Below are 12,511 nucleotides of genomic sequence, written 5' to 3'. Positions count from 1 at the left end.
TTTCATTCGTCTAAAGGATTAATATCAAGTCCTGAAGCTACTGCAGATGCGAGCTCAAGATGTGAAATACGGACAGAACCAATAATCTGCTCTGGGAGCTCTTCAGCGGTGTTTCCCTGCAAACACAGCGATGATTTCAACATTTTAATACTTACCCTGGAGAGCTATCAAGATCAATGAAAGTGTATGCAAACATCATGCCGTGGTGCTATCAAGATTTTATAGTGCTAGCACGAAGCAAAAACTCTATAAAACTTTTGCGAACTTGAAGCCTCAAAGAAGCATAATCTTAAACGTAGGCAGATTCTCAACCTGGAAAATTTATGTGTAATCGAACTGAGCAAATCATAAAGAATACCTGTACCAGAAAAGCCATGTCAACAACCAGCGTAGTGACTACACCCAAGACAAGTCCTAAAACTCCTTTTGCCACTGTGGAAGAACCGATATCAACATCTATCTGCATGAAATTAAGTTGCCTTAAACTTTTGCAAACATTAAGAAGATGGGGCTAATTGCATATAGATCCCATGTAGTATTGTTTTTTTGTAACTTTCTACCCCCGTGGTTCAATTGTTGGGGATAGAGCCCTTGGGTTAATTTTTTTTTTATTCTTTTACCCTGGGTGAAATTTTGGCAGATAATGCCCCAGGGTAAATTAGTGAGTTCTCAGACAAAATATTTAATCCAGGTCTATCTGCAACAAAGGAACAATTGGGGTCATAAGTACAAAACAGCTATACTACAAGGGTCCGTGAAATTAAGCCTTGAATTCATGTATGGTTTCTTATATGAGATTTCTTTGTGTAGGATGATGCTACGATATTTCTTACTTCCAAGTACTTTGGTTCACGAATGAAGGTGCAATCTACGGCTTTGGCCAGCAGACAGGCACTGTTTCCTACACTTTGGCGCACGATCCAGGAGCCCTGCGCAATTAGATTAAAGTCAGGAGAGTGACATGGTGCAGTAAAAACTACAGCCAGATTGGACAAATAATTCACAGGAAGACAAAGACCTTAGGAACTGCCGGAATGAGCTTGAACCTACTACTTCGAAACTCATCATCACCATCAAAGAAACGTTGCAGAAGTGATCCAGGTTTCAATGTTTTTATCATAAAGTAAAACACCAAACTGTAAAAGGTTGATCCGGGAACCTGCAAGAATAAGTATTTAATGTGTGATATATTAAAGGAAATAATGCATATAAGGTGGTGGCTCATTTTGTTAAATGAGCTACCAAGAGATAGCCACGTGGTGAGGCTCAACTTGCTAGTCACATCAAAAGGTGTGAATCTCACCACTCATATTTTGGTAGGTTATTTAGCAAAATGAGCTGCCACCTCATACCCATCATTCCCTATATATATTAAAAAAACTATGGAAAAGGAAAATGTAGTATGGGATGGTAGGTTTGCAAGAGAGATTCAGTAACTTACAACATTAAGAATTTGCAAGCAATATCCCAGAGAAAACATATTGTTGGTGTTTTTACATTTTTACTCATTACTTGCAGAATATCCCTAGCAGTAGTGTGGATCTTGATGTTTTATCTTGTATCTGGTTTTGAATAGTTACTATTAGATATAAATATTGACGGACATTTTAAATTAGCTTAATCAGATTGGGTTTGACCTGAAACGAAGGCTATACGTTGACATGCCAATTTACACTTTCATTTCGTTGAAAACCAAAAACAACTGAATGAACTATCGCCTGAACTCTGGAACAAAACACCATAGATGCTTCCCCATTTGGCGATTAAGTTTTTAAACCATTGGCTTCATATTTCATAAAAGCTCTATGAATGAACGGATTAAATCAATGAAAAAATTATGTTAGTTCTATGTTTTCTCACCAATTTGCAGAAAACTGTGAGGTATGAGAACCTTTGATTTGAACGATAAAAGTTTCTCCCAAAAAGAAATGCTATGTTTACCAATGTGCAGAGAAATATTTCATAGTGAGTACATAAGATTTTGAAGATTTGTTTGACTAAAAGAAAAGCTAATGAACAAATGTCAAATTATGAGGAGAAATAAACCTGCATACTTACTTGAAGATTTATAATCAAAGAAGACAGCCCTTTCTCAGAAGCAACCTGCATCAGTGAATAAGACCATATTTTAGAGTGAGTTTGTTCAACAACATAGATAAAATAGCCTCACAACAGGGAAATAAGTCTAAAACAAAATACATGAATTTAAAAGTAAGATTTTGGTTTGTAATTAATAGTTCAATTGAAAATCTCCTACAATATAGGTACACACTAACAGTTTTCTTGTTTCTAGTACCAAGGGAGAAATTAATCAATTAGTTATGTACCCGAAGAGGAATTGTATTCTTTTACATCTTTCTTATGAATAAAGGTGTATAGTTCATGATTCATCATTTGGCTCTTCTGCATAGCTCTCCTGTCAATGTGTCTTGTAAGAGATGTCAGTTATGTGAATCATAACTTGGTGTGGTTTAGTTAAATCAAGAGATCAACATTGTAGGCATCAAGGATGTTCGACCTTTCAAAGTGATATGCTCATTCTTAAAGAAACTACATACTCGCCACTGAGAGTTGCACATTTTTGAATTTTTTGTAGTTGTCAGAAATTGATCTTATTCAATATTACTCTACCTATATGTATACAAGTATCCATCATACATCACAAGAGATTAAATTTATCATGTCTAGTGCGTATGTCCACTGCTTCCGAAATCATAAACCTCCATATGTTGTTACTGAAATTTTAGATATGCCTATTTATTAAGGTAAACAGTGAAACAGAAGTCCTCCATGTTTAAATAAGAATTTAAGCAAATATTGTCCCCATAGTAGTTAAATATCCCTCTTTTGGTGGCATTTATGAGATCTTTCTGTAAAATATGAACAATGCAAAGTTCTATTTAGAAAGTTGTATCAAATGATATTGAAGTCATGTGTGTAGAACCTATCAGGATAAACAGCAAAACAAAACCATCAGTGAATTATACATTGCTAGAACATCAACTTGAAAGGGTGTAAATGTAACCCAAATATCATTCAGTATTTGAGGAAATACAAAGCTTATACAAGTAAACGCACCCTATTCTTTCTCACAGTCATATAAAAGACAAATAACATAAGCTTATCAAATTACTGATATAACTTACTTGAGCAGCACAGCCATGTCGTCTGCCGACATGATCTATTCGTTTTGTGTCCTTCAACCAGTCAACTGCGACAAGCTTCATAAGAGGTTTCCCAGCAGGAACCTATTACACAAAATTGGATCATAAACAAAAAATTAGAAGGTATAGAACTTGCATTGAACGAGTTTGAAAAGGATGGAAATGCAGGATTCATTCCAGAAAGCACCACTGACCTTACTTTTGTCAGACATAAAATTCTTACTACGGACTTTAAAGTTGTTTCCATCTGATGTTTTCCAACAGTCACGACCATTATCCCCATCATCCCATCGTAAGTTACCCGAAATACAAGATAGATCAATTTGATCTGATAGCTCTTGATCAGAAGCTGTAGTTTCAAAATAATACAACAAACTAAAATTAGATGCTACAGTATATTCAATCATATTTCATCCCTGAAGCAGGAAAGTGAAGAGACCTGTCTGTTTAATATCTGTTTCGGGCTTGACTGGGTATTCCTGTAAATTGGAACATTTTCAAAACTCAGAATAATGTAAATGAGGGATATGTCAACAAGTATAGCAGTCTATACACCTCTAATTCATTCTGAAATTGATCTTCATCCTCATCAGATTCCTCATCCAGCATAACTGAATGTTTGCTGGAAGAACGAATCTGATCTAATGATGGAGTAGGGGGCATATCTGATTCTTCAGCCATTTGGTCTTTCTCGAGAGAAAGAGAATCTGAGGTCATGTTCGACATGACAGGAATTCTTGTAATTCTGTGAGTTTCGTCTGTTTGGGAAAACCAGTCACGCAGCCCTGTTAAAGACAGAATTTTGACAAAGTTTACATACTTAATAAGCTAAAATGGAAGTTAATTAGTAAGTCATATATTATCGAAAAAAATTAGTGTACCAAGAAACATTATTACATTAGTAATAGGAAGCATTACCAGCAACATTATTCAACATTCGAATTAAAGAATATTGCTGAAATGATGGGGAAAAAAAAGATATCCATCCCTTCATATCAATCTGCATAAGGTGTTGTACTTGAGTTCGAGGTCTCCCATTTCGAGATCTGAGAGGAGATATTTTGAACCCACCACCTGAATGACATCAACCTTCATTAGAGAACTGAAAAAACTTTGAAAAGTAAATTATAAGATCTTTAATTTAGTCCGAGCAAATAGATAGATGTACTTTCTATGTGAGCTCTGACAAATCCTGGCTGTGGACCACAGTCCGTATGCTCCCTAGACCGAAATAATATAACTGCACAATGGAACATGTCCAAGAACAAGCATTACATAAAGTGACAGAACAGTGGAGGGTATCAAATGGAAAGCTCACCATAGCTTCCATCATCATTATACCGCCAGTAACGCACATAACAAAGATCTCGTGGCCATGCAAACCTGCAATAAGTAAATAGTCAGATATTTTGCATTCTTTAAATTGAAAGGGGGGCAAAAAAGAAGAATATGCTGAGCATGATGATAACATCTGAAGAAACATGTAATGAAACATACAAATATGGGAAATAATTAAATAAATCAATCCTCCATATAAGCAGGAGTATTATATATTAAAACCATGTTTGTGTCCATATACACGGATAGAGATATCACTTAGTAAAAGCATATCCTGATTTCGCAATCTACATGAACAAATGTAAATCTTTAAATTGCATTATGCTAGGTTATAAATTCAAAATGTACTATTTTCTCAACCAACCTGTCGATGCCATTTTAGGTTCTATCCTAAGCTCCTTTCTTTCCCATAGTCCCCTTCCCAAGAAACATTTGTAATAGGGAGCACTTGTAGAGGATCGGCATAAGATTGTCAACTGACCGTAATATCTTGGTCAATTCTTTCCTGGAATTCCTCTGAGATAATTTCTTATAGAAGATAAACATGATGTAATTAATTTTATCAGAGAAATAGAGCTGAAGGAATGTACAGGGTCGTTCTTGAGCTTGTAGACCCAGGACAGGAAAACAAAAACTTCTTTTTCCAGAGGAAGTAAGGCCTAGTAACACTTTGTAGCTAACCACGTAAGTAATCCCGTTATTATTTTTTATGTGATTAATAGAAATGGTAGAAAATATTCTTCTAGGATATCTAATGAGACAATTTTTCCTTTGTATATGGCCTGCTTACATGTAGTTGTACTGTCTATTATTTGCTTAACGCTTGATTAGTTCTAGTTTGTCAGCAATCCAGGATTTCTAAAACCAAATTCTTATATCATGAAATTGAACTGTTGTGCAACAGGCTAGGAAGCAGAAATTACTTTGGCAACCAGTCCAGATGTAACCTATGATAGAGAACAGCTGTATGTCCATCAACCTCCTCGACTAAGCTACCATACTGAAAGCAGCAATCCCACCTACAAAGAACATATAAAGCAGATTTAGGAAATTAGTTTGCAAAAAAACAGAGAGCAAAGGTAAACTTACTCAAATCGAGTGCTGCAATCCATGCTTATTATGAGTTCAAATATCGCTTCGGATGTGGCCTCTATTACGCCGACAGCTTTCATTGCTTTACTGCAGCTAGATGGCTGCACTTAACACAACATAAATTGACCAATCTGGAGTTTCAATCTCAGACTAAACCAGTCAATTTTATATTTTTGGATTTTTTAGATATTAGCCCCTTAAATAGTCAATAATTGCATACTAGTCCCTCAAATCTTGCAAATTGCATATTAGTCCCTCAAATACTAAAGGGTCTTGTGAAATGGTCCTTCAAGTTAAATTACGTTAGATTTGACGAGAATATTCAGTTAAATCTAGCGATTGCAGGCAAAGTGACCATTTTATCCCTCTATTATGTTCCCAAACCCATTTCTTAATAGGTTTAAACCCAATACCCGCTTAAAAAACTTAAACTCATTTGAGTTCTTCTCCAATGGTTAGAAAAAAATCCTAACCAAAAGTTGAGCTTCACAAATATTTGAAACATAAGAAAGAGTAGTAGTTTGGTGATGACAGATATTAGGCTAGGAGTTAACCCAACCCCAGGTTTTTAACTGAAATACAAACAGAGGGACCATTTTGCAAGACCCTATAGGATTTGAGGGCAAGACCCTATAGGATTTGAGGGACTAATATGTAATTTCCAAGATTTGAGTGTCTAATATGCAATTATTGAAGATTTAAGGGACTAGTATCTAAAAAAACCCTATATTTTAATGCAAAAACATTAACTGGAATCTTACTACATACAAGGAGGTCAGCTTCTAGAAGTTCTTCAAAAAATCGTAAACCTGTAGTTCATGCACATAAAACTTAGTATTGCACCTTTCAAGATGAAGGAAAGATTAGATGGGCCTTGGTGCCTTGGAGACTATAATGCTCTAAACAGATGCAAGCTATTCATTTAAGAAAACAGAATTTTTCAACAGGTAATAAATATAACAAGAGAAGATAACTTGCCATTCTGCAATCTAACTAAGCGCCAGTGTCTGCTGGAAGAAGCTTGGACGGAATTATCCTGATTTGATAACCCAGATTCAAGCTCCTGAGTCCAATCTGGTACTGAACCTGGAGGTTCTGCAATGAGAAGAATTAGCAGAAATTTCTGCATAATACATCAATAAACAACACAATACACTGCATCATTACGTACCATTTATCGTCTTTCTCCTTGGAAGCAAAACTTGCTGATGCTCTTCTTCATCTTCTTGACTGAATCTTAAAGAAATATTCAAATACGAAAGAATTAGAAACAGCACATATAAATTTCTAAAGTGATGAAAGTAAGGGGAAAACAGTGTAAGGTTTCGAAGGACGGTCCATCTCTACCTGCCTGAGAATAATGTTACAGTTGCAAAGACCAAAAAGGTGAATGAATGAAAGGAGAAAAGAAAATGTTATGTACTAGATGAGACAGGAAAACAAGAAGTTGTTTATATAATAAGAAAGAAACTTTCAACCCTATCACTTTATCTGCATGTCTATAAATTTAAAGAGATCTAAATACACACAGGCAATATAAATAGATTTTCAGCTTTGTTTAAGAAAGGGTAATTTCGCAAAACTATCCCAAACTGTTAGAGGTCTCACAAAAAAATACCAAAACTGTTACTTTTAGATAAAAATGCCGGCAACATGCTATATGCTCTCGATTAATGCATCGTTTATAAGTTGAAATCTATCGTCAAAAACATTAGTAAAGATCACTTTTAAAAGAATAAACTGTTAGATCACGTAAAGATATCCAAAATTTTTCTTATCCGACAAACAAAGTCAGATGCAGCCATAACTAAGTCCAGTCCCGCCACTTTGAAGAATGATGAACTCGAGAACCATTCATAATTTTGTTGGGAAATTACACAAATTACCCTATAACCAGATTTACGAGAAAGCAAAATAGTTGAAAGAATAGGGCTAAAAAGGTATCTTCTATTGATAGAATAGCTTGGCTTATATAGCCTTACACACACATTTACATAAAACCCCTCTAATATCCTTCAATTACATTAACTTCTCAACACTCCTCCTCAAGATGGGCGAAAGATATCTATTAAGCACATCTTATTACACCCTTTAGTTAGATCTACTGAGCTAAGTCCTTTAATCAAGCAGTCTGCAGCCTGCTCCTTACTTGGAACATGGCCTAACTTCAGTAGCCCACTGTTCAGCTTCTCATTGATGAAGAATCTATCAATCTCGATGTGCTTAGTTCTGTCATGCTGAACTGGGTTATTGCCGATGCTGATAGCTGACTTGTTGTCGCACCACAAACTCATCTTGGCCCCTTAGTCAAGGTTCAGCTCTATCAGCATGCTCTTCAGCCACATCAACTCCGCATCCACCAAGATCATGGCTTTGTACTCTGTTTTAGCTGTTGATCTTGTCACCACAGATTGCTTCTTGCTTTTTCATGAGACTAAGGTGCCTCCTATAAATATGCAATACCCTGAGGTAGACCTCTGATCATCTCCGCAGCTAGCCCAATCTGAGTCACAGTAGCCCTCAATGTTCATCTGGCCACTCCTCCTGAATCTTAGTCCTTTGCCAGAGGCTCCCTTCAGATATCTCAGTATCTAGTATATTGTATCTATATGACCCTTCCTCGGGTCATGCATGTAGCGGCTCACCACGCTTACCGCAAATGAGATGTCTGGACGTATGTGACTCAGGTAGATTAGCCTGCCCACCAATCTTTGATATCTCTCACGATCAACAGGTTCTCCTGCCTCAGCACTTAGCCTGAGACTCTGATCAATCGGTGTAACAGCAGACTTGCACCCTAACATCCATGTTTTTGCAAGAAGATCCAGTGCATACTTTCTCTGGGAGAGAACAATCCACTTAGGTCCATGAGCTATCTCTATCCCAAGAAAATATCAAAACTGACCTAGATCCTTCACTTCGAATTCTTTGCTCAATCTTACCTTGAGCTGAGCAATCTCCTTCTCATCATCCCCTATGATGATCATATCATCCACATACACTGCCAGCATAGTGATGTGACCCCCACTTCTTCTGAAGAATATAATATGGTCGGCATTGATCTGTCTGTATCCCATACCAACCATGGCTCTTCTGAACCTGTCAAACCATGCTCGAGGGGACTGCTTCAGCCCATACAGAGATTTCTTCAGCCTGCAGACCTTATCCACTGTCTGACCTGTGCCACATCCAGGTGGTATCTCCATATACACCTCTTCCACTAGATCTCCATGAAGAAACATATTTTTCACATCCAGTTGGTGTCGTTCCCATCCACCATTTGCTGTCAGAGAAATCAGCGTCCGAACAGTACTCATCTTCGTCACTGGTGCAAAAGTTTCATCGCAGTCAATGTCGTATGTCTGACTGTACCCTTTTGCCACCAATCGTGTCTTGTATCGTTCAACCTTTCCTTTTGGATTCTGCTTCACGGTAAACACCCACTTGCATCCCACTGATCTTTTCCCTGCTGGCAGTGTCGCTAATTCCCACGTGTAGTTCTTTTCAAGAGCCCCCAGCTCTTCATGCATAGCTGCTTTCCACTTTGGATCCTTCTTAGCAACGTGCCAGTTGTTAGGTATAATAACAGAATCTAATGATGCAATGAATGCTCCATGTGAAGGGGATATGTGAGAATAGGAAACAAATTGAGCTAGATTCTAACCATATCTCTCAGGAGGATTTCCCGCATTACTGCGAGTAGTCCTCCTTACTGACATTGGAGTGGGAAGAGGGGTAGGACTAGGAATGGTATTACCTGAAGTGGAGGGTAGTGTAGGTGTCTCAGGAGTTGGAGTAGAACTGGACGAGGGACTAGACACTGGCACTATCACTGTAGGTACTTCTGACTCCTTACCCCTCCTACTGTATGTAAGCAACTCCCCCTGAGCTGTAGGCCTAACACCCCTTATCTCCTCCTCCCATTCGCCTTCATCCTCCTTCTCCTTTGAGTACGGAATCAAAATTGGGATTAACCCCCTTGAGCTCTCATCATTCTCCCCCTCTCGCCTTATACCTCCAGTGTCGGGCAAGTCGCCAAACGGTGAAGTAACCCTCACTGTGTAGTATGGCTCGAGCTCCCGAAACCGCACATCCATGCTGACAAACAGCCTTTTCTCCACCGGGCTCCAACAGACATACCTTTTCTGAGTGCCATTATATCCCACGAATATACACTTCACAGCCCTAGGGTCTAGCTTTCCAACCGATGGTCTGTTGTCTTTCACAAAGTACACAACCAAATATCCTCAATGGTAGCCCCCCCCCCCCCCCCGTTATCTCCCTTCAGTGTCTCACGAGGTGACTTCCACTCCAACACACTCGAAGGCATCCTGTTGATTAAGTGAGTAACAGTCAAGACTGTTTATCCCCACAACATCTTTGGGACATTCATCGCCATCATCATACTCCTAGCAACTTCTAGGAGATGTCTGTTCTTCCTCTCTACTATCCCATTCTGAGCTGGGGTGTATGGGCATGTAGTCTGGTGTAGAATCCTCTGAGCTGACAGATACTCTCTAAGTGTTCTGTTGGTATACTTTGTCCCATTATCCGACCTCAACACCTTTACTACAGCACAATACTGAGTCTGGATGTGCTTATGAAAATCTTTGAAACAACCAACTACATCACTTTTATTTTTTATAAGATACACCCAAGCGACTCTAGAGAAGCAATCAATAAATGTAACAAAAAACTTGCATCCATTTATAGAATTTACCAGACAGAGTCCCCATATATCAGAGTGTATTACTTCAAACTTACAAGAACTCCTACTATCTGAACTAACATAGGAGCTTCTAATAAGCTTCCCAGACTCACAAGCATCACACTGAAGCTTATGCTTATTTACTTTTTCAAACAGAGTTGGATATATTTTTCCCAAAATGCCGAATGACGGATGTCTCATTTGTTGATGATAGAGCATTAACTCATCTTATGCACACATTTTAGCTCCTCCTGTTCCCGTCCTCGCAACTACAGATGTCAGTGCTAAGTCCATCCCTTTGTGGTTCAGGTACCACAGCCCGCTACGTCATGTCTCAGTCCCAAGTCTTCGTCCTGGCCCCTTCTCCTGGAAGACCACATTGGGAATGTCAAAAAAATAATATAATTTAGTTGGAGGATAATGGCACTAATGGATAACAGGCTAACAGGAAATGAAGGAGCATGCAGAATATTAGATAAAGTTATAGAACCTGTACAACTAACGGTGCCCTTACTAACCACAGTCTGTGTTGTACCATCAGCGATCTGGATGCTCTCTGCTTCTGCCAAGTGAGTGTAAGATGAGAACTCACTGACATTGCCTGTTACATGTCTGGATGCTCCAGAATCCATTATCCAGGCAGTGGATCTTCCCTCGTTTGGGTGTGCGCGAAGGACGTAATTGGCATAGTCTCCTCCAGAGAAAGTAATAGATGCCCCCTCAGACACATCACCTACTGCTCTCTGCTTCCTCCTCAGTGTTGCCAAGAGCGCCAAATTCTCATCCGTGAAGATCATCTCAGCTTCTTCTTCCTTTTCTGCCACCGTCAAGTTTGCCCGGTGGCCTCCTCTTCCACCTCGCCTACCTCCATGGCCACGACCAAGGCCTCCAGCCTGACCACGTCCACCCCAGTCCTTCTCCTTGGGTGGCTTAGGGCACATCTGTTTTAGATGGCTTATATCTCCACAGTTGAAGCACTGCCTAGTCTCCCCTCTGAATCCAGTGTTACCTGGGTTGGAGACCACCGGTGCAGACTTCTCCCTTGTAAGTCTACTTGTCTCAGCCAGTAGCCTGATACGGCTCTCCTCCTGTATTATAGTCGAGACTGCCTCCTCCAGTGGTGGGATCTTCGTCTGGGTTAGTAGCAATGTCGTCCTCTGCTCATACGCTGGAGCCAAGCCTTGGAGAAATAACATGGTCCTCTTTTGTAAAGAGGATTCGTGCTCCTTGCACTCCGGGTCCTTGCAACTTGTTAGGGGTGAGAAATGATCGTGATCGATCCACAAGCGCTCCAGCTCTGTGGCGTACTCCTGTACAGTCCTCTCTCCCTGGACCGTAGCGCTGATCTCCTTCTCCATTTGGAATACCCTCAGGTTATTCCCCACCCCATCATAGGTCTTCCTCAGCTTCTCCCAGACATCCTGCACCCTCCTAAGGTCATTTATCTCTGCGAAACCCTCAGCTGGCTCAGTCTTCTCCCCCGTCAGATATCCCTCCAGGCTCCTCCCGGCAAGGGTATATCTCACCCGGCGTGACCAACTCAGATATGTCGCGGGTCCATCAAGCTTTACATCGATAGGTGGAAGCTCCACCTTCTTGGGTGGTGGTTTTGTCGAGCCCTCTCCCGCCAATAACCTCATCAGTTGCATCAATGTTGAGATCTCCTCAGGATTCAACTTCTTGATGATCTCCTCCATCGGATTTCTGCCAGTCTCCGCCATCGATCCAACTTGTATTCGGTTTCCTCACACCGATCTCATAAAAGGCAGCGGAGAAAACGAGGCAGGGTTCACAAATGCAATCCACAAGATATTACCAAATACTCAATCCTCTTCCTCCAATCATGGCATATATTGTTATTTTCACCTCAACAACCCATTACTGCACAATTATGAACGAAACTCCCTACTCGTTTTCGTACAGAAAGCACACCCCACCAATTGTTGTTCCCATCCTCAGGGCACCAAGATCGCAACACAACTACTTAATCATCTAATAAAGAGAACTCCTTTAAAAGAAAAACAAACCAGGATCAATCTCCTCACTGATAAGCTCAACGAGGATCCCACAGCAAACCTTCCATCTCCTCTCTGTTCTTGGCCAGCCTTCATCGAGAGCTAGGGTTTCCACAGCGGCTTCGTCAGGTCGGGGCTTCGTCGGGTCCACAGCGGCTTCATCGAGAGTTAGGGCTTTAGTAGCTTCGTCGTCG

General features: G+C 39.8%; 1 protein-coding gene across 1 annotated transcript in view; it reads right to left on the bottom strand.

Moving 5' to 3' along the window:
- Positions 3–12,511, bottom strand: part of LOC109832312 (protein ENHANCED DISEASE RESISTANCE 2-like) — a 23,960-nt gene continuing 11,451 nt past the window's right edge. Inside the window, exons 6-22 of the mRNA XM_020399733.1 lie at positions 6,766–6,830; positions 6,573–6,689; positions 6,363–6,403; positions 5,592–5,695; positions 5,426–5,521; positions 4,483–4,547; positions 4,333–4,404; positions 4,083–4,238; positions 3,720–3,949; positions 3,604–3,643; positions 3,359–3,513; positions 3,147–3,248; positions 2,059–2,103; positions 1,019–1,159; positions 834–929; positions 359–460; positions 3–116 (exon numbers count right to left, since the gene is read on the bottom strand). Of these exons, the coding sequence (XP_020255322.1) occupies positions 3–116; positions 359–460; positions 834–929; positions 1,019–1,159; positions 2,059–2,103; positions 3,147–3,248; positions 3,359–3,513; positions 3,604–3,643; positions 3,720–3,949; positions 4,083–4,238; positions 4,333–4,404; positions 4,483–4,547; positions 5,426–5,521; positions 5,592–5,695; positions 6,363–6,403; positions 6,573–6,689; positions 6,766–6,830 (1,741 nt within the window). The remainder of the gene's footprint in view (positions 117–358; positions 461–833; positions 930–1,018; positions 1,160–2,058; positions 2,104–3,146; positions 3,249–3,358; positions 3,514–3,603; positions 3,644–3,719; positions 3,950–4,082; positions 4,239–4,332; positions 4,405–4,482; positions 4,548–5,425; positions 5,522–5,591; positions 5,696–6,362; positions 6,404–6,572; positions 6,690–6,765; positions 6,831–12,511) is intronic.

Source organism: Asparagus officinalis, chromosome 1 (assembly GCF_001876935.1).
Source record: "Asparagus officinalis chromosome 1, Aspof.V1, whole genome shotgun sequence".
NCBI classification, from domain to species: Eukaryota; Viridiplantae; Streptophyta; class Magnoliopsida; order Asparagales; family Asparagaceae; genus Asparagus; species Asparagus officinalis.
Note: the sequence above shows the minus strand (reverse complement) of the source record. Positions and strands in the feature narration are given on the sequence as shown.